This window comes from Pelecanus crispus, chromosome Z, assembly GCF_030463565.1.
Source record: "Pelecanus crispus isolate bPelCri1 chromosome Z, bPelCri1.pri, whole genome shotgun sequence".
Classification (NCBI taxonomy): domain Eukaryota; kingdom Metazoa; phylum Chordata; class Aves; order Pelecaniformes; family Pelecanidae; genus Pelecanus; species Pelecanus crispus.
In genome coordinates, this window is record NC_134676.1 from 55,639,070 (window position 1) to 55,659,901 (window position 20,832).

Consider the following 20,832-nt stretch of genomic DNA (forward strand, 5'->3'; position numbering starts at 1 on the left):
GAGTCATCTACTGACAAGGTTAGTAGGGTTTTATACTGGTTATACAAACATAGTGATACTTGCGAAGATAACGCCACTTCTGAGCTGAGTTTACCCATGAAGGAATAACCAGATATATACTCTAATAGGAAAATACCTCATCTCATGTAAAACAAATGTGTGACCAAACAAATCATGCAAACCCTAAGAAAAAACTATGCTGGAGATTAGAGGTGAGGTTAAAAAAAAAAAAAAAAGTCATTATGTTTTAACAGAAATGTTCATTTTTTCTTTCAAATGTTTACTGTCATTTGGATTGCAAGGAAGCTCAAATTCTCTTCAAAAGGCACCTCAGTTCTGTGGTAGTCAGCCATACTCAGAAATACTGAGCTGTCAGAGCTGGGAAAACAACAGGCTGCCCAGCCAGGTTGCAACTGCAGGTACCAAGCCGTTAATTTTAAAAATGTGTCTGAGACAGAATCTTCTTCCTGAAACTGGGAGCTTGACAAAATATACGAACTATAGAGAGAAGGATCTTACAGTAGGAAGTGTTAGGTGACTTTAACCTGTAGACATTGGTACTGACTACCCGTGATCAGGGGAAATGCCAAACTGATTTGTTTTAAGGGTTCATCTGTACAGGAAAACTTAGCGTTGTTACTGACTGCGTGTAGTGATGTGACTCGTGTACAACTTTATCACTGAAGAGCTGTGCCTAAATCGAAAAACTGTATTAGTACAATGGTCCCTTGTAAATCAGTGTAACTGGAACATTCAGTGGAGTACAGAGAATTATTAAAGCATGTGAAATAATTTCCTATGCCTGCTTTCATCAGAGGGTGATGTTCTTGCCTTGGTCTAGTTGTGTCTGTCTAAGATGTTATTGACTTCCACTGTACTGTCTCTGCAACTCAGCTGACAAAACAGTGCGCAAGACCTTCCTTATCTGTTCAGTACAAAGCCACCTCAGCTAGCACAAAATGTTTCTATCAGTTGCTGTCTGGCTGTGCTGAGGCAGATTAGGAGCGTGCTCTTCAGCTGGACGTTCTGTGGGAGTAGTATCCTCCAGCAGGGAAGCAGCGAGGTTTCTAATCACTCCCACCACACAAAACGCTTCTGTCCAAGTGCTAGCAAGCAATTCATGCAGTGCAATGGTGACAAGGGGCTTATGGAGAGATGGGCCCCTACAAGAGCACGAAATGCCTTAAAGCTCCTGTGGCTTTTAGAACAAAGGGGCAAGGGAACAACATTAAGTGATGGTGTGGAGTCATCCCTTACGGGCTCGCATGAAGGCTTTGCAAATGCTGGTGGACTTGCCTATGTGCAAGTTCAAAATAGGCAGGGGAGACACCAGCTGTAGTTTTCTTGCCCTGTGCATGCGAATGGAGAGAGAATATTAACACCTTGAGCCACATGTCTCAGGTGTCGTCCCAGATGTGGCATGGTGGATGCAACAATACGAACAACGCTCCTCAGCCTAGTTCATGCCTTTTCCTGAACATCAGTGCCTTCTGCAAGTTACTGACATTGTGGGATAAGGTGCATGCTTTGCACTTTCTATTCCAAGTCTGGTTTTGGTTGGTGATTACCTGTGGCTTTTGGGTTGGCAGCAGGTTTCCCTAGTGTATCTTCCGCTTAAGGCAGATTGATTTGGAAAACTTGGGTAAGACAATGTTTGCCTAAGTTTTAGCAAGCCTGTTAATGTGGCAGTATGGCATTTTACTTCTAGTCCACAGGTGTCAAATACCCTTCAATATTTAGTTTTTCTTATAAATAACCACCTTTATTAAATATCTCAAGTTGAAAACATTTTCTCTCCCTTTAAGGCTGTACTGCCAGGCTTTTGGTACAATATATTCTAACAGCAAAGGGTAAAAAAAATGCATTTGAACATAAAACCTACATTATTTTTCTGCTGTAACAGGTCCTTTCCAAAATCCCTGGCAGTCTGGATTGGTCTGTATAACTGGTCATGAATAACATTGCCTTTTTAAAGTATTCTGTGTACATGTACATGAGTACACTCTGTATGGGTGCTTACTCAATACAGGTGAAGAGTGGATGAAACCTGAAGCAGAGAATAGAAATCTCCAAAGTAGACAATAATTTGTTTTCCTCCACAATATGTTATCTAATGCTTTAGTCTTCAAATAGGGATGATCTGTAGCTAGCAGAAGTCACAGTGTAACAGTGACATGGTCATTTCCTCTATTCATCCCTTCTCGGCTCTTAGCATTCTTTTATCTAAATGCATCACTTGGCTTAAGAACATACACCCTTTGGACACAAGACTTTTTGAAAATTAGGAGCCTGTTCCTGGACTAGAAGTGATGCTGTTGACACTGTTGAGAGAGAAACATGTTTACATGTTCTGAGCCTCCTTGTGCCTGCTCTGAAAAGAATACCTTACCTTCTGCTGCTAGGGTGGGTCCCTGAATTTGCAGAAAAGGAAAAAAAAAAGAAGGAAAAAAAAAAGGCATTACAGTATGTAAAGAGGCACACAAATGTCCGCATGTGACCACTCAGGACAAGACTGCCAAAATCAAGGGTGCACACACTTATTTAGGTTTCTGTAGGTTTAGGTTTCTACTTGGCTTGAAGAGCTAATAGAAGCTTCACCAAATTTAGCTAGGAACCCCACCTTGGGATGTCTAGATGTCTACAACAGCTGTCCCATGTAAGCTCCTTGGGGCTAGGAAAATGGGCTGTGCTCCATTACGTGTGCCACCCATCACTGTTCCTCAAGAAGCTATGGGATATAAGCCTACCTAAGATTTCACCCTTGAGCAATGAAAATCTTTGCTGTATCATTTTTCTACTGCGCAGCAGCAGGGAAAGTGAACATTAATCGCTAGATGGCAGTGTGAAATTCACCCTGAGTTCACTGACATCGGCTATGCGCAGGCAAGAAGAGGTGTAACTAAGACAAGTCTTCCTCCATGCACCACCACTAATTTCACACCTGCTAATTAAACACAGAAGAGCAACTGCCTGGTAAGTCAATACACAGCACCACAGAGGGCTCAAGCACAAGTATTCTGGGAGGGGCTTAATGGTCATCTTTACTAAAAATTGTTGGTGTTAATTGGAGAGCAATTTTTCATTAACTGAAATGATGTCTCCGCTGACACTGGACACCTTGTACCAGATCTGAACTCTGTTGAGTCCTGGTATTCTAAAATAACTGCGTGACTAAACCCCTCTGCTCAGAGCATGGGTTTTGTGGCCAGTTTACACCTTTTGGAGACGTGCCTCCAGTCAGAGTCCTACACTCACGCACCTTCACAAGCTAGGAAGTTTTGGACGCCTAAAGCCAGCCTTGTTATGTATGGTAAGTTTCTCTGGTCCCTCTGTAATGAAGTGCTGGCCATTGCTGGCTGTTTCTGTGAATATGGGCTGAAGGACAAGAGAACCTGCTCCTGCTTCTTGGAAGTCAGGGGAGGACTTGGGCCTAATTGAAGAAATTGAGCATGCTGTTGCAGGTCCAAAAGCGGTTGCATTGCTCATCAGGAAGCAGGACTGAGGACTTTGGTAAAGCCTTGCTGTGCTTGGACTCTCATTATTTTGGGTTTGGGTTGCTTTGCATAGGTGCATTTGGTTAATTACTTCAGTGGTTTCCTGATGTGTCCTCTCAGTTGTCAGTCATTTCTCCAACAGACCAAAGAACAGCTGAATAAATGCTTGTGCTGCTACCAAGAAGCTTTGGAAGGAGGAAAAGAGAAGGAAAAGGGAGCTGTGTTTGTATTGTTGATGTGCATCCCCTGTCCTTCCCCTTCTGCCAAAGCCTGTCACTAGGACAAGAAGGTGGCAGGTAGATAACCACCTTCCCTTTTCAGAGCCATGGTGCTTATACACATCTGTCCCTGCTCTAGCTTCCAGCCACACCATGAATGTGAGTTTTATTCCTGGTTTTACTAGAGGACAGTGAGAACACACTCTCCCTGCACGTCACAGCATATGGTGCTCACTGCTGGCTGCTTCTTGCACTGACAGTTTCTCTACTGCAAAATGAGCCAAAATGACCATTTGCAGGTACGCACAGCCTGGGTGCATGGCCAGTGTGGAGAGCTCCCAAGCATATAACCCTTTGCAGCACTGTGCTAGCACTCTGCTACCAGCTGAGTGGTAGTGCCAATCATCTTGCTAAGTTGTTTTAGAGGTCTAGCCTGCAAAAGACCCTGAGCTCAGCTGAAGGCTACAATAAAAGGAGTGTTCAGTATTTTAAATGGGCAAATGAAAACCAGAAACATCTGTTTTTAAAAACACATTTTCAAATGTCAGTGTTGATCATTCTTTAACTGAAAAATTAAAAATTTGTAAATTGAGAATAGAAAACTGCTTGGCTTCTGACATTCAGAGGGAAAATGTATGAGCGAGATTTGTTTTAGGTGAGATCTAATTTTCTGTTAGAAGGGAATGTCTGGACAAAACCTCAAAAGCTGGATGAGTTCTGCTTGTCATTAGCAATGTCCCAGGCATAGCTAGGTCCCTCTCAGAGCTGAAATTTTCTCTTGTATCATTGCAGAAGGAAGGGGAAGATGAGGGATGACTGGGTCCGGGACAATCCAAAATCACTACTCATGCATCACTAACAACAGCTAAAAATATTACAGCAAATGATTTCAGGAGAGGCACCTGCTGCTGAACCAGACAGAGCTGCCTAGCACACCCAGCGGTTCTATGCATTTGCAGTAGGAGCAGTGCCTTCCCTCCAGGTTAGTCTGTATTGACTTTTTAATTTCTTTTTTTAATTGCTAAAACATTGGCAGCTCTGTGCTCGTCTGACCCATGCAGACTAAAATTTTTAGGGAGAGAAGAGGAAGGGAAAGATGAGATATAACCCATTTTACTGCAGGACTGCTACTCAGCAGCCATGGCCAGGACATGACCCTCATCCCCTGGGCTTTATATCCCATGCTGCCAGCTTTCCGCTGACACTTTACAGCACAGGCTTTTTACAGCAGAAACCACATGTCCTCATATGTTTGAAAACACCTGGTGTACACAGAGATGCCGCCCCACTCCAACAAATGCTAGAAGTCTCTTTGTCACTGTAGGAGTTTCACCTTCCTGTTCCTCAGCTCCATGCCTGCATAGCAGTGCAGGGCAATGCTTTCCCATGCTTTGCCATGCTGCGCTTAGCCACGGTAGTGTTGGAGTTGATGCGATTTTGCAGTGACTTCTAGAGGGCACTTTGTTCACAAGGGTCCTCAAGGAAAAGGACCTCGCCATGAAGGCCCCCTGTGACCCCCCCTCAGTGTTGGCCCCGTTGTGGAGACTGACTCCATTGCACCACCTCCTCATAGCATCCCACCCACCACATGATCCCAGCAGGTGAGTTGAGAGGTCTAGGCATAACGTAGCAGTCACTTTAAATTTTACTGAAGTAGAGGTGTATAGATCCAAAGATTAACCACTCACTGTGCTTTGCAAAGAGCAGCTTGTCTTCTGTATGGGATGGCAGCATCCACTGTAACAACAGGCACAGGGCAGCACTCAGAAAGGTCAAATAGGGCCACTCAGTGATTTGAATTCATAGGGAACCTGCCTAAGTGTGGGTATTGTTTTGAAAGAGGGTGGGGATAGCAGAGAAGATAAGGGCAGAAAAAAACAGAGGGTAAATAAAAATCTAGCTCACAGCCTGAAGCAATATTTTAGCATGGTCCTGAGAAACATGTGCATAAAATATATCTGAGCAGCAGATGAAAGAGTGTTTACAGTGATGAGCAGATATTGTTTCGTTTGCTTCCTCCTGCTCACAGAAACAGGGCTTTGTAAGTAAACAGGATACACCCCTGATATCTCCTCCTCGCTGGAACAGTGCTTGGGATGCTGTGTTTCTGATTCATTCACATGGAATGGAGTAAAACCAGCACCATTTGTGGTTATCAAGTAGAGGAATATTGGTTGGTTCAGCGGTAACCTCCAAAGGAACAATAATAATAATAATAATTTCAAGAAAGGATAAATTATTTTTTCTTTGTCCTCTTCTGACAGAGCGCAGAGCTGGAATTTGGAGAATATTTAAAAGCTGTTTCTATTTCCTAATACACTGTGACTTTAGGTCCTATAAGAACAGTGTGCCTACTGGAACCATGCCATTACAAGGATATGTGGTCATTTTGGAATATTTTTGTAAGAGGACAGAATGATTTGATGGGATTTCAGTGTTTGTTTTGGCTCAAATTCTTCATAAATGTTGGGCCAGAAAAGTAGGAGAGAAAGAGGTAGCTGTGGCACTTTTAGCTTTGTATCAACATCTGGTATCTCAACCAACACCAAAAACTGACTGCTGAGAAGGATGAAAGGTCTCGGTAGTGAAGGATAGATCTGGGATAACCTCTGAATGCTGACTGCGAAGCAGAGCAGTCTGGAAAGGTGAGGAGATTAAAAAGACAGTTCCTGGTTTTGCCGAAGTCCAGATATATTTGCTGATAGAAGGAAAAGAGCAGCAATGTATTAGGATTCTGTGCAGTGCCTGCATGCATATGTCTGACTGTGTACAAGTACCAATCGGCTTAACCTCTTCACAGCACCTGTCTGGCTTCCAAAAAGATGTTGGGAACATGCAAAATCTGTTACAGATGACCTGGGGAGAAGGCATTAGCTTCAGAGTATGTGCAGGTGAATACGGGGATGCCACTGCTCAGGAAAGATGGCAGATGTGACATCTACACCTGGACTGCATGTCTAAGAAATGAAACAGCTTCTGCAACTGCTGGTGGCCAGTAAAGTATGGGCATAGCATTGCAGCATTTGCACTGCACATCCTAGTGGTGTCCAGCGTACAAAAGTAGGAGTTCTAATAAAAGTTTAAACTGATGATGAGCATTTTATAGCATATTTAGTCGTGCTTAGCTCAGTTTAGCTCCAAGGCCAAATACAGTTCCCACAGGAGGGATGTCTCTGCCAAAAATTCAAGCCCCGCTCTCTTCCAGTGGGATGCTTGTAGTCCATTGCAAAAGCTCCTCATAAGATGCCCTAAGCAAAGCCATCTGATGTTCCTGATGACTCCAAGTTCGCTTGTGCTGTTGCTCAGTGCTCTGGACACTTCAAGCTGGATTGTGAGACACCATCAGTAGGCCTGGGAATGTGGAAGGATTCAGTTCACAAGAAGTATGTAGGTGGAAATACCACTTCCTATCTAGCATCCAGCCACAGGAGACCCAGAGCCTTTGTGTTTTCTGGTCCGTTATCATGGCAGAACAGGTGTCCTTGGCGCAGATGCCAAAACAAAACAGAAGAATGTAAGTATGCAAAGTTCTTTCAGATCTTTCCTTATAAATTAGAAAGCAGGGAGACTGTCTTTCTCTGATTTTAAAAGCTTTCTTTACAGATCAGACTGAACACAGCCAGTAAGCAGCCCTATATCACGTTGAATGACTACTGAGCAAGAGGGCAGAAAAGCAGCAGTTAGAAAAGGAAGTGTTGCGGTAGGCCCTGATGTGTATCAGTGTACAAGTTTAACATTTGAGCATGTATGCAATCACAGATCCACAGTTGTCTTATGCTGACCAGACTGATCCAAGCAACTGATTTATGTAAGTTTTATACCACTGTGGTGACAGCATATGTTACCTCCAAGTGTGAAGCTGAACCATCAAACTGACAAGGAGCTAGTGTTGCATGTAGTGGAGTGCCCAACCTTGGTAACGACAAGTCCAAGCAAAGTGAAGATCACTTCCTCAAATGGATGAAGCCTGGTAGGGATAGCACTGAAACAAGTAAAAACACTACTTCAATGGGCTTTCAGTAGGCCACAAAGGGATGAAAGATTCCAAGGAGATTAATGGACTAAGTGGCTCCTAACGGAACAGTTTTACTAGTCAGGAGCTCTGCTCTAGGATGTCACTATTCAGTTTATTATCTGAACTTGTCCTGCTCTGCTCCAGACACTGAGCCCTTTTACAGTGGCAGGGAGAGGAACTGCACAAGGCCATTCTTCCCTATTTCAGAGGATTTTACTACTTCCAGGCACAAATTTTAACATATTATTATTTCAAGTTGGGAAAATTCATGAATATTTCTGTTTCTTACTGTGGCTTACAGAATGGCCTAATTAGCGACGAGATCTGGGTCGCTAATCCCTTGCCTGGCTCTGACCTTCAATGACCTTGGGTAAGTAAATTTTCATTTCTCAGCTTGCATTTACCCATCAGGAAAATAGTAATGTTGAAATTTTTTTTCCTCATGGCCTTATAGGAAGTCTCACCTATAGATTACTCTACTGCACGGGACAGAAAGAATGAGATACCCGATTACGGCAGGCTCTTCCCTTAGGGACAGAAGGATCCATCCACACTAGGACTTTATAAACCTCACAAAAATCTTCCTTTCTCATTCTGCCTGTGGAATAACAGGATGTGCATTTGAGAAACAATATTATTCAAAACAAGGACACTATAGTTTACTAATTATCAAGTTAATGCTAAGAGGAGTATTTTCTACTGGTGGCCATGACCTTGTAAAGGACCTTCAAATTCTGTTATGCACCTCTTTCCACACTCAGCCGTAGTTGCCACATGCCCATCTCTGGGAGCCTGAGTGTCTTACATTTGCAGTATTTGCTATATTTGCAGGGGAGATAATCAGCAAAATTCCCACTGAAGGATATAATGCGGGTGCATTTTACATACTATTGCACATGCAGGCATATTCTAATGTGATTCCAAAAGTACCAAGGCTTTTCTCTATACTGTCTCATTGGGTATAGATACTGGCCTTAAGGCAAGAAAACAGTACATAACAACAGGATTGCAGTTTTAATTGTGGACTCAAGCCTACAAAGACGGAGAAGAGGCTGCAGAATTCTGCTTGCCTGTCACAGGCACCAGGGGTGTTTCAGGAAAGTCGTGTGCTGAGGGGCTCACCAGCATGTGCTGGACCATGTGCACTCAAGGGATATCCACGTGAATAACACTTAATAGAGGCAGAAGGTTATTAAACCATTTCGCAACCGAAGTATGGAGAGACAACATTAGCCCCAGGTCTTCCATGACCAAAGACTGAATCTTCTAGGTCCCAGGAAATGCCTGGGTTGCAGTCTGTATTTTACCAGATGCATGAGGAGAAGCTCCTGTGGAAGCCCACTCCGGCAGAAACAGAATAAAACTGAGCACAGGCCAGCACGCCATCATAGTGCTCAGAGTGAGGCAGTTACGTACACAGGGAACCACAGCCTCACACAGAGACAAGATATTGCTAGCCAACTGAGTTACCAGCTTGTGATAGCTTGCTCTTCTAAGGACTGAAAGGTAGCATCAGCCAAGAGGACCTGATGGTCTGTATTTGCATCTGGATGAAACAATTGCCATTTGCATTTAAAAATGGCAGTGTTAAAATGAAGCAGTAGGACACACACGACCCACTGCCCCACTCTGTGCACTGTTGCTGTGAAATGCTGTGAAGATAGGTACAGCTTTGCCTCCAGAACTATCTTGGAGATACCACTTTCATAGTTTGGTAGTTTTATGGCAGTTGTAGAGTTCTTTTCAGTTTCTTGTCATCTGCGGTGTGCTTCTTGCAAACTCCTTGCAGTGATCACTGACCCTTTCCCTGCTTTCAGAAGCAGTGAAGCCATTGGCTCCCAACAGTCAAAATGACCCCCAGTTTCTCCCACAGCTTACCCAACGCACAGGTATTGCTTGCTGTCAGTGAAAAATGCCCACAACCTCCTGGACTTTTGGACAGACTGGATCCAGGTTACGCTCTCAGCAGGAACTGTGTTTATGGAACTGCATGTGGCCAAGGAAAGATGGAAGTGAAGCAGGTGGCCAGAGCACAGGGGACAGAAGTGTGCACATGCGTGTAAGTGGGAGAAGCAGAGGCTATATAATACAACTGGCATGGGAGGGAGGTGGTGCAAGGAATGAGGTTGGCACTTCCTCCTTTCAACACTTGCTGTTTACTCCTGCCTTTCACTGCAGCTTGGTGCTTAGGCCGCTCTGGTATGTGGGCCCTCATGGCCTTCGAAACAGACTAATGAGGAGGTACTTCACCAACATGAATGCACAAGAATTTCAGGGCTGGGGCAGACATATGGGGGCTGTGGCGTAAGATGCTAGAGAAGATGGAGGTGTTGGACTGGCAGAGAAAAAAGACAGAGAAATGCCATGAGCAGGGTAGGAGATGAAAGAGAAAAATGAAGGCAGGTGGGACCAGCATGGACAGAGAAGCTGAGGAAGATGGTGCTGTTCAGGATGAAATCTGGGAGAAGGCCAGGAAGTCACAGTAAGAAAGCCAGCACAGAATCAAGATGCTTTGATGTATGTACCCCATACATCCGAATGCGGGAAGGAACGCCACCATGCCGCAGGTTTTTCACTCATCTTGAGACTAGCCTGCTTTCATGACAGGGCAGGAAGCAAGCATGAAGGGACAAAAAGTTCTCATGGTGTAGAGAGACTGAGACACTTGTCTGTGGAGTGTGGCACATGGCACCTGGGGCCTCCTCCTGCTACCGAGCTGGAGCCTGACCGGAGGACACTTCTGGCAGGATTACTCTGCGGGCCTGAGAAAGGGGAAAAAATAATCAGGAAAGCAACCCTGTGCCTACCCTGGAGTCCGCAGCGAGCGGTTCCCCAGAGCTGGAGGCATGAGTAACGCTACCAGAAACCGAAAAATCGGCTCGGGGCATGCGCAATGGTCTCTGCCACTCTTTCCTCCCCCTCCTTTTACATAAAAAGCTGATTAACGCGCGTCCCCCGGGTCAGGCCGGTCCTGGTGGCTGCCCCGCCGCCGCCGGGCCCGGTTACCTTGGCCGCTTCCTTCCCCCGGAGCCCGCCCCGCCGCCTCTCGCCGCCGCCAGCCCTCCCGGGCGCCCCGCCGGCGGGGCCCGCCGCCGCCCTCACCCCCGGCCCGGCAGCCCGCGCGGGAGGGCCGCCGCCCCGGCGGGCTATTTCCTCTTCCTTCCGAAGCGCGGCCGGGGCGGGAGGAGGAAGGGGAAGGGGCCGGGAGCGCTCCAGCGCGGCGGGCAGCCCCGCCGCCGCCGTCGCTGCGGCAGCGGGCGGAGCGGGAGGCGGCGCCAGCCGCCGGCGGGGCCCAGAGTCACCGTGTCACGGCGCCCGGGAAGCCGCTGCCGCCGGATCCGCCCCCCGCAGGGCGAGCGAGGAAGGAGGAGGAGGAGGAGGGAGGCCGGCTCCTCGCCGCCTCTTGTATTTTTGCCCCCTACCCGGCCCTGCCCCCGGCCCCTCTCCTCTCGCACCGGGGCTCCGTGCGTGCGGCGGCGGCGGGGGGCCAGGCCGCAGCGGCGCCCGAGCAGCCCGCGGGAGCCCCGAGACGGGCCTGGGCCGCCGCCTCTGGACTAGGATGTCCCGACATGAAGGTGAGCGGCGCGGGGCGCCAGGCCGCGGCGGCGGGGGCGCGTCCCGGGGCCCGGGCCGGCGTTAGGGCCTGGCGCGGCGCCCTCTCGGGCGGATCATCATGGCGCCGCCGCCGCCGGGAGGGGGGCCCGCGGAGCCGGCGGCGGAAGGAGGCCTCAGCGGCGGAGGGCGGCGGCCGGGCCCCGCTCTGCAGTGTCATGGGAGGGGAGGCGGCCGCGGCCGTTACGGCCCGTCTCCCCGCGCGGCCTGCGGCGGGCCCGGCCGCCTCCCCCGCCGCCCCTCCGGGCGCGGAGCCGGGGCCTGCCGCCGCGCAGGGCCGGGAGCGGGCCGGCGGCGGGCGCGGGCAGGGAGGCGGCGGGGGGCTGTTCCGCCCTTCTCCTCCCGCTCCCGAGGCAGGTGGGGCCCGGCCGGGCGGGCGTGCGGGGCGGCGGCGGGGCCGGCTGGGGTGGGCGGCGGCGCGGGGCGGCCTGCCGACGTGTCGGCCGCGGCGGCGGGTCAGGCCGGGCACGGCGCCCCGGGGGGGCGGCGCGGCAGGGGCCGCGCCGGGAGGGCGGCCGGGCACCCCGGGGGAGCGGGCTGGCAGCCGGGCCCCGCTTGGTGCCGGGGGTCGCGCCCGGTGGGCGGGGAGAGGAGCCGGGCCCCGGCGTGGGGCCTGGGGGAAGAGGTGTGCGGGCAGCCTGCGTGGCCCTGCCGAGGGGTAGCTTGCGTGCTCGGAGCCCCGGGAGCTGCCTGCTTTCTCTCTGTTTTGTCTTGTGGCAGAGGAAACCAGTGCTGATGGAGTGGCTTGTTTTGAGGCGTAAAGAGAGGGGCCCTCAGAGAAACGTGGTTTGTGTGTTTGCCCTGGTCCCGCTGTGTTTACTGCTGTGGATCAGTTCAGTGGATAGTTCAGAATTAGTCAAAAGGAGCAGAATGGGGAAAGAGAGAGCTGGAAGCTAAGAAAGGAATTCCTCCAGGAAGAAGATGCAAGTGTGAAAACAGGAGAGAAAGTCGCTCGGTTTTTCTGTCCTTTCTTGCCAGCGGGTAGGGTGCTTGGACTAGTATTAAAATACTCTGCAAAACAGGGGCTTGTCACCTGAAAGGATAACTTTCTGCCATGTTAAGAACTTAATCAACAACTGTCTCCATTTGCTCTACCTTTTCTAATTTCTTATTTCTCTGTTTTTTATAATCTTAAAATGTTTTGACAGAAGCGTCATACGAGAATTCAATATTTGTGGCTAATTATGCTGGCCTCTAGTTGGTAGCTTGGTGATGGACAATGATGATTTTCAGTGATGATTTTATGATGGATTGATGGATTTTCGGTGTGTTGTCACAATATTTTGCGGACTTCTTTGTGTGAGTATGTGTGCTTCTGTATCAAAGAATTGTCTTCCCTGAATCCACTACTTTTTTTTTTTTTCTTTTCTTTAGGTTAAAATTTAGGAGGGGTACCAAATTCTTCCTGTCTCTCTCTTTTCCCCCATCTATAGTATACATATTTTCCCGAGAGGGTGGAGATGCTGGATTTGTTGATGATTAAAGATGCAGTTTCTAACAATAGTGAATGAAACGAGCATTGATCACAAAGTTGTTAGTGATGTTGTGGGATTATGCAGCCTGTAAGTCTCTGCTGTGATGCATGTATCCATGATACTGTCTTTAATGTACTGTAGTAGAATACAAGCTTTTCTAGCTTGAACAGGTTAAAATTACAGAATTGATATCATTTGTTGTTCTTTAATGTTTTTGAGTGGTAAGTTCTTGGACTGTTATAAAAGGTGGTGATGTTTGCTAAAAAGACATTTCAGTCATGGAGCAGCCTTTTTTGTTAAGGCAGAGAAAATTTGAAAGTAGGTTTCCTTATAAGCATGTTTCTGATGGAGGCTATATCATACATTTTTCTATTGTGTGTTAGGTTCTGTTTGTAGCAAGGAAAATTACATTTCCTTGCTTGGATATTTGTTGGTATTTTTAGAAGTGACTGTTAATGAAACCAGGCTTAATAATCTCTTTCTGAAGCAGATTCATCAGTGTTTGTTCTTTCTAGACAAGCCTAGTTAGAAAAAGCAGAAATAATTGTCTGTCTTTACTGATAAGAGAGTGAGTTTTGCTTGTTTCGTACTGCAGATGTAGACTCCTCAGGTGTGTGTGCACATACACATGCGTGAGTGAAACCATTGAGAACACTGTGAAATTAAAAATTACATCTGTGAAATTAAAAATTACATCTGTCACTGTATCCTTGTGATATATTTTTATTAAAAATCTAGTCCGTCTCTTAATTTCTCAGTGATTCTCCTCTTACTTAACACTTGTGATGTTTTGGTTTAGTCAACTTTAGTTACAGGGTTCGAATAACTCATATTAATATGGGAGGTGTGCTTTTCCAACTTCATGGAAAAGAGGTTTGGAGACTTAATTTTGTTAGAAATCTGGAAATCCTTAGAAATGAAATACTCAAAAAAAGTAATTCTTGTTTCAGACCTGTATGGTGTCATTCACAGCTGACAGTTTTTGATCCAATGTAACTAGTTTGGGGAGGGCTGTCTTGGAAGAATATGGTATAGGGGAAAAAGCAAGCTTTATTCATGTTTAGTAAGTGATATCTTTTCTGTGTGTTTCCTTTAAAATGGTCCATCCTCAAAGTTACAAACAAGATTTATTGATTGCTCCTGACAGAATCTGGGTGCTGTACCAGTTTTATGATGGGAAAGGATGTCTCTGGAAGCGTAAGTGCTGAAGTTGGAATTCCATGAAGTCTGTGAAGCATCTGATGGAGATTTAAACTTAACTTTCCATCGGGATTTCTTGGCTGTTTTCTTTGGTGTAATAATCCATATAATTCAATTGGTTAGCTTGTTTTTTTTTAAAAAAAAAAAAAAGATGTTTTTGTTACCCTTCAGAAAAAAAGTCTGACCACAGCCTGCCTTTTAGCTGTGCTCTCTCATTTCACACATGAGCTCTGGACTCACGTTTCTCCCAAATTCAGGATAACGGGTGCAACTAGAACTTGAATTATTGCTGCTTTTTCGTGGAATGTTCATTCAGTGTTTAAGAGACTTTGGTGGTAATACTGTCAAGAGTAGCTGTTAGTGTTTATCCATCTCTTGCTATTGCTGGTCACTTCTAACTTTTCAAAACCATTTTTGTTCTGTGATTTGGTGTTAAGAGACTAGCTATTCTCTGCCTTTGGTTTTCTAGAATGCAACATGAGGTCAGCCCCTGGTCTTGGATTTCATGTTGTTCCCTTTATAGGAGCGACATGCTGTGTTTCTCTGGGTTAACCCCTCTGTTGAGCAGTATGTGGTGGTGTACTATTTGGCAGCCTACAAGGAGCAGGTAGGTAATTTTTTTTATACTCCAGAAAGTATACCAGAAGGAACTTTGCATATTACAAATTTTCTTTCTGTGGACGTGCACCTGGCAATGATTCTCTTGTATGGCAATAGACACCACCCAGGAGAGCAGACAAACAGAATCACAACTTCCAGGAATATCATTAGAAGACCATGTTTTGCAACTTCTTTTGTGAAACTATAACTTGCTGCAGCATTACTGGTCATACAGGGACCTGGCTTCAGGTCCCCTACACACGGCAGCTCCAGAGGGCTCCCAGTGCCACACTGCCTGCACCACTTGGTTCTTGGTCTCGCACACTCTGCACCCCACTCCCAGTTCCATACTTTGTTTCTTATTTTCACTAAGGGATGTATTCTTTCAGCTTCAGAGAGCTAGCAGCATTGCAAGTGGTGGTTGTTTTTCACAGTGCCCATTTGTCAGCATTCCTTACGAATCGGCAAAGCTCTGCAGTTAATCCCAGTCCCATGCAAAGTAAAGTTGTAAATGGATGGTGGTAACAAAGCTAGGAATGGAGAGCAGTGACTGTCAGGACCATGTGGAGTTTCCAAATGTTCTGTGCTGGCTTCAAGCTCCTTGTATTTGAGGGAGCTGGAGTCTCGGTGCTCCTCTTTTCTGTGTGTGTACGTATAAATATCTTGCATAAAGATCTTTAAACTGAGTTCTTATTTGTAATAGAAGGGTAGATAAGTACATCTTAAAAAATACACAGAACTTAGTCTTTGAAATTCAAGAAATCCTAGAGTTATACTTGCATACATACCCACCACTTGTAAACAGCTAATGTAAGGGTAGTGTTAGCTCCAGTTCTAGCTGTACAATGAATGGATTGTGAGTCTGGGCTGATGACATTTTCTGTATGATCATGATATAAAACATAAATAAAACTATCCATAAAAAACTTTTTGAAAACATTCAAAGCAAGAGCAATTTCTGCTTCTTGTAATTCTGCAATAGCTGTGTCATACTTGAGCTGTAGAAGGGTACTAGAAACATCTGTCAATGCAAGTAACACTTAACAGTTGATGTGCAAGTTTTAATATTTCCTGTAGTGTCAGTTGTAGAATTGCCAGTAAATGCAGAATTAATCTATTTTTGCATGTAAAGCTCTTAATTTGGGTAACAAGACTACATATTTTTCATACAAAGTACTCAAGGTAATGTGTTGGTGAAGTATTGCATTTGATGATGAAACATGCATCTGTGAGACCAGTTAAAATGCATTAGAAGGCAGCAAGTTATAATACTTTGCTTACATCTTCTCCAAACTTGGAATTCTGCTATTCCACAATACAGAATAATCACAAATTGTTTCATATGTTGCTGCTACTCAGATCTGTTTTGTAGAAAATAAATCCAGATTAAGTTGTACATGTAACATAAAACAGTGAGTTTTTTTGAATTTGCACTAATATTTGACTCGGACAAAGCATTTTCTAACTGTATATGTCAAAGTATTTCACAGAATCACAGAATGTCTGGGGTTGGAAGGGTCCTCTGGAGATCATCTAGTCCAACCCCACCCCCGCTAAAGCAGGTTCACTGAGAGCAGGTTGCACAGGATTGCATGCAGGTGGGTTTTGAATATCTCCAGAGAAGGAGACTCTGCAACCTCTCTGGGCAGCCTGTTCCAGTGCTCTGTCACCCTCAAAGTAAAGTTTTTCCTCATATTCAGATGGAACTTCCTGTGTTTCAGTTTCATACTGTTAGTCTTGCTCTATAGTAGCATATTTAATGCATATAATTACAGGTGTAGTGCAGTATCTGAAAACGAGTTAGTGTGATAATTTAACTAGCGAGAGCTGTGTTTAGGACACAAAAAATGTTAATGGCAGGCATAAATAGCTGCAAACTTGAATAGAAATATTGCAACACAGTAATCTGCTTTATTATTAAACTGTTGTTTGCTTTCAGTAAGAAACTGAATCATCATTTAAAAATAAAAAGAGCTGGACACATCAGTGATATTTTAAATGGCAAGATACTGGTTTTGAGGAAGCTGGGTTTTCATTTTAAAAAAGGTTTCTGGCTCTGATGGTTTAGGAAACATACTGTGTGTGAACCAATAGGCTGCTGTCCCTGCAGAGTTGGTGAACAAGGTCCTCTAAAAATACGTGTAAAGAGAGACCCATTTTTTCTGTCAGGTTTGTGATAAGAAGTAATGCCATGGATCAAATATTCTTTGGGAAACAGGGGAAAAATATTAGATTTAAATGATCAGTGTTGACAGGTTGATAGCCAGTATCTTAAGCAGAAAAACTGGAACAGAACTGTCACACTTCTAACATTATTGGGTGGGGGTGAAGAGAGAAGACAATGGTGAAATAAGTCTTACTTCCAAATGTTTGTTTGAACTAGTGGTGACTAGGATGGGTTCAGGGGAAGTTTAGAGAGCCATGCAAGTTGCTTGAGCAGTACTGACCAAATAATTTGTACACGTTAAATAAAAAGAAGAAACATTTTCAAATGCCTTTGCATGTTTACACTGCTGATGACATATGAGGAAGAGTTGTGGGTGTCACTGTTGATGGTCGTGTCTTTATTGTTGTTACTTCAGTTACTGTTAAGAAATACAAAAACAGAATAGTGACTAATACAAAAAACGTTACTACATTCAAGAAGCAGCTGGACACAGCAGCAGATTTGAAGAACAGCACTCAGGAGTTGGGATGTGCCAGAATTTGGTTGCACAGACAGCCCTAATTCAACCTTCTTTGAGTGTCTGCATTGTGTAATTACACAGCTGCATATTATCTACTCCATACCACCCCTGCCTCCTTTAGGGTGCACAGGAGGGTTTTGTATGTTAGACCACTGCTCTGCGTTTGAGAGTGTACAGCAAATGAGCAGGTAGAGGCATTACAGAGGCAAAGGATTGTGGAGGTGTTGACAGAGGAGTTTTGTTGTGGAAAGTTGGATCGACCCACCTGTCCTCTGCTGCAGAGTTTGCGTGAACTGCTATGCAAATAACTTTGGCAAGAATTCACAGGTGGCTGTTAGCTCTTTGTTCCTTACGTTATGAAGGCCTGATTTGGGATTTTGGAATCTGAGCATTCACAACCGCAACTGTAGTAACTGAGCGATAAACTTTGGAAAAAAAACCAATTAATTCTAGAAAATCAAAGGTTCTGAAAAATCCATCCTTTGGCATCTTGGATTGGGCAACTGGATTAAGTGGACTTGCAATTTTAATCTTTAAAGTGCCTTCATTTCTCTCTATTTCAAGAGAAGGAAAGTACTGCTTAGAGGTGCTGTTAATTCATTGATATTTGTGCTGCACTGAAATGTTATAGAGAAATGCTTGCAGGGAAAAGGCAGCGAGAAAATCCATAGTCAATGCAAATTTTTTGAAGTGTGTGATAAATAAAGGCCCAGACTGACCAGTGATAATAAAACAAATAGAGACTTTCTGTTTCTTTACTGAACACTGTTATACCCTGGTGCACTGAGTGAGGTGTTATTTTTCTAGAAAGGAATATAATTGTGTTAGATTGTGTTTCCTATGGATTCTGATCATGGTTTGACACTAGGATACGTATATCTTAATATGAGCAAGGTTGTGAGTTTTCATAGTTTTTATTCTTGGATAACTTGGGCTAAATCCTCCACATGCAATGCATTCTTCCATCTACAGGATTTAGAATAGGTGAGCAGATTTGGTAGCTGTAGAGTCTAAATATGGAGTCATAGTGGAGAAGAGGTATACAAGCTTAACTGTAGGCAGCAGTGTTGCTCACCCATACAGAAACAGCATTATAAGGCGCTGTGAGCAGCTTGGGCACATTGAGTTCAGAGAACTCAAAGAGCGCTGTTAATGACTGAAGACATATGTGAGGGGGAATTACTGCATGGATGGAAATTGAAAAGGTGTTTACCTCTGAAGGCTGATACAGAGAGGGAATCTGAAAGAAAGGCATCGTCTGCGTAGGAGTCCGTAATCCCCCTTTCCAAATACAAGAAGATGATATTTCATTAATTCAAGAGGGTGATTAAAACTGAAGTGCTTTTTCATACAGTATGTAATGAGATTGTGGAGAATTTTGTCACTGAAGGTTCTTGAGGCTACCTAGTATCCAGATTAAACAATTAAAGCTTTGGATTTTATCTCAAACTTTATCCTCCAGGTCTCTTTAACTATTTCAGATTTGAATGTGACTGAGTATCTCAAATCTAACGTCCCATTTGGTTCCTACACCTTTCCCTGAAGCATCACCTGAACATCTGGTTTGAACTTACTCCTATCATTTTTGTACATATGGTCCCTATGGTTATCTACATTTTTTCTCTCTGCATAGCATTATGACAACTAATTTTGACACAATGAAGTAAGACCATTTTGAATTCAATGTGGAGCACAGAGACAAGCTCATTAGTTTCACCCTTTTAGAATACATGTGTAAACCCAAGGTTTCAGTTTAGAGCTATTTAAAAAGTTTTATTTGGCTTACTGACACTTGCTAAGTTGGTGAGGTCTGTACCAAGTGAAAATTGTGGGCCATCATCATAGCAGTGTCTTTAATATGATTTTTATCACTTGCATAACTGCTCTTCATCAGTAGGTCTCAGAATTGTATTTAAAAGGTGTGTGCAGGTGATGGCCTGACTTCTGCCACTTGAAGTCATTAGTTCTAGTTTGGAATTCATTTTTAAGTAGGGATAGAAGTCAGTGGAGCCCTCTGACATAGTTGGAAAAATGTGATTTCCCCCCCCCCCCCCCCAGGTTTGTTCTGAGAATGTAGTTTGAATGAGTGTTAGGGGGAGGATGGATTTGTTTGACAGTTTTTATCTTTTTTTTAATGTTAAAAGATTTTATTTTTTGGCTTAGTCTATGATTTGCCTTTGTACAAGAATTCCTCTTCTTATTGCCCACTTGTCACCGTGCAGTGAATTTCATGAGTGTGTTAATTCTCTCTGTTGTGATTGCTTTATTTGGAGCTTCTAGGAGACTTTCTCTAAAAGTCACCCCATTTTCAGTAGGAGACCTGGGTAAAACTTTTTTATTACAATTAAACAGGGAACCAGGACACAGGAGACCATGATGTTTGTCCCATCTGCATGGGGATATCAGGTAGAGATTTTATGTCTTGCCAGAAGGCACTTCAGAAAGTCTCCTAAAGATATGAATTAGTGGTCTTGTACTCCACTATAGTGAGTTTTATAGATGCAAGTCCATTCTTCAAAGCTTTTGACTCATTGGGACATTTCAGTGGCATATACTGTTTGCAGCTATCAGTCATACAGCTTCCTTGTAGTATTTTAAATTTGTTTTTAACTTCAGTGTTTGCATTGAATTTCACACGTTTGTCAAAATACTATTGATCCTGTTCCACATTTGATTTGGATCATCCCACTGTCATCACTGACAAAATCCAGCTGAAGAAAGATATTAATTTAAAAAAAAAAAGTTTTTAAAAAATATATTGCAAAAGTAAGATGAAGCAACAGAGAGAGTTTAAAAAAAAAAATCGTAACTCCATTTTTTTTTTTTCTTACCTCAGGTCAGATTTGGTCTTCCCCCATCACTTCTGCCACTTCCTGGTGCCAGATTCTTTTTGGGAGGCAATGTTTCTTGTCTTGACTGACAAGAGGTGCTGTCTCTGGTAGGATAAATTATCTTTGCTTTCCTTCTTTTTGTCTTTGATCTTCTATTTTTCACCGTTTTATTTCCTTGTCATTGTTCTTCCTTCCCTTTGCTGTGTTCTCCTCCTCCTACTTTCCTCCTCAGAGTGCTGCAGGGTGGGATTTTCAAAAACACCTGGGAAGATGTAGACCCGTGTTGGGTTCAAGCGCCATAGAAGTTTAATGCCTGTCTCTGTAAGCCTCTTTGAAAAGCAAAGCTCTAGTGTTTCTTGGTAGCACAACTAGCCCTTGGTTATTTCGGAAAGTAGCTATTGCTGAAAATGTTTTTAGGCAATAGTTTCTCTGACCTATTACAGAGATGGATTTGTGTTTTGGTTTTGTTTGTTAAATGAGATAAGGTGGCTTTAGTAGTGAAAATTTTACTTACTAGTCTAGGTTATGACTGATTAATTCTTTAATTATTTGTTGAGGAGAGTCCTTGTTTACAAAACTCTTCAGTAACAGCTGATTCCTAGTGTAAATGGTATTTAAGTTCTGACTTCGGTTAGCTTATTGATTTTAAAGCAGACGGTGTTCTTGCCTGAAGGTGATTACTATTGGCCAGCTCTCTTAG

At 44.3% G+C, this 20,832-nt stretch overlaps 1 protein-coding gene across 2 annotated transcripts in view; it reads left to right on the forward strand.

Moving 5' to 3' along the window:
• Window positions 1-11,258: 11,258 nt before the first annotated feature.
• Window positions 11,259-20,832, forward strand: part of KCMF1 (potassium channel modulatory factor 1) — a 55,182-nt gene continuing 45,608 nt past the window's right edge. For both annotated transcript variants that reach the window (XM_075726702.1, XM_075726703.1), the window contains exon 1: window positions 11,259-11,302. In XM_075726702.1, coding sequence (XP_075582817.1) covers window positions 11,287-11,302 — 16 coding nt within the window. In that variant the 5' untranslated portion in view covers window positions 11,259-11,286. The remainder of the gene's footprint in view (window positions 11,303-20,832) is intronic.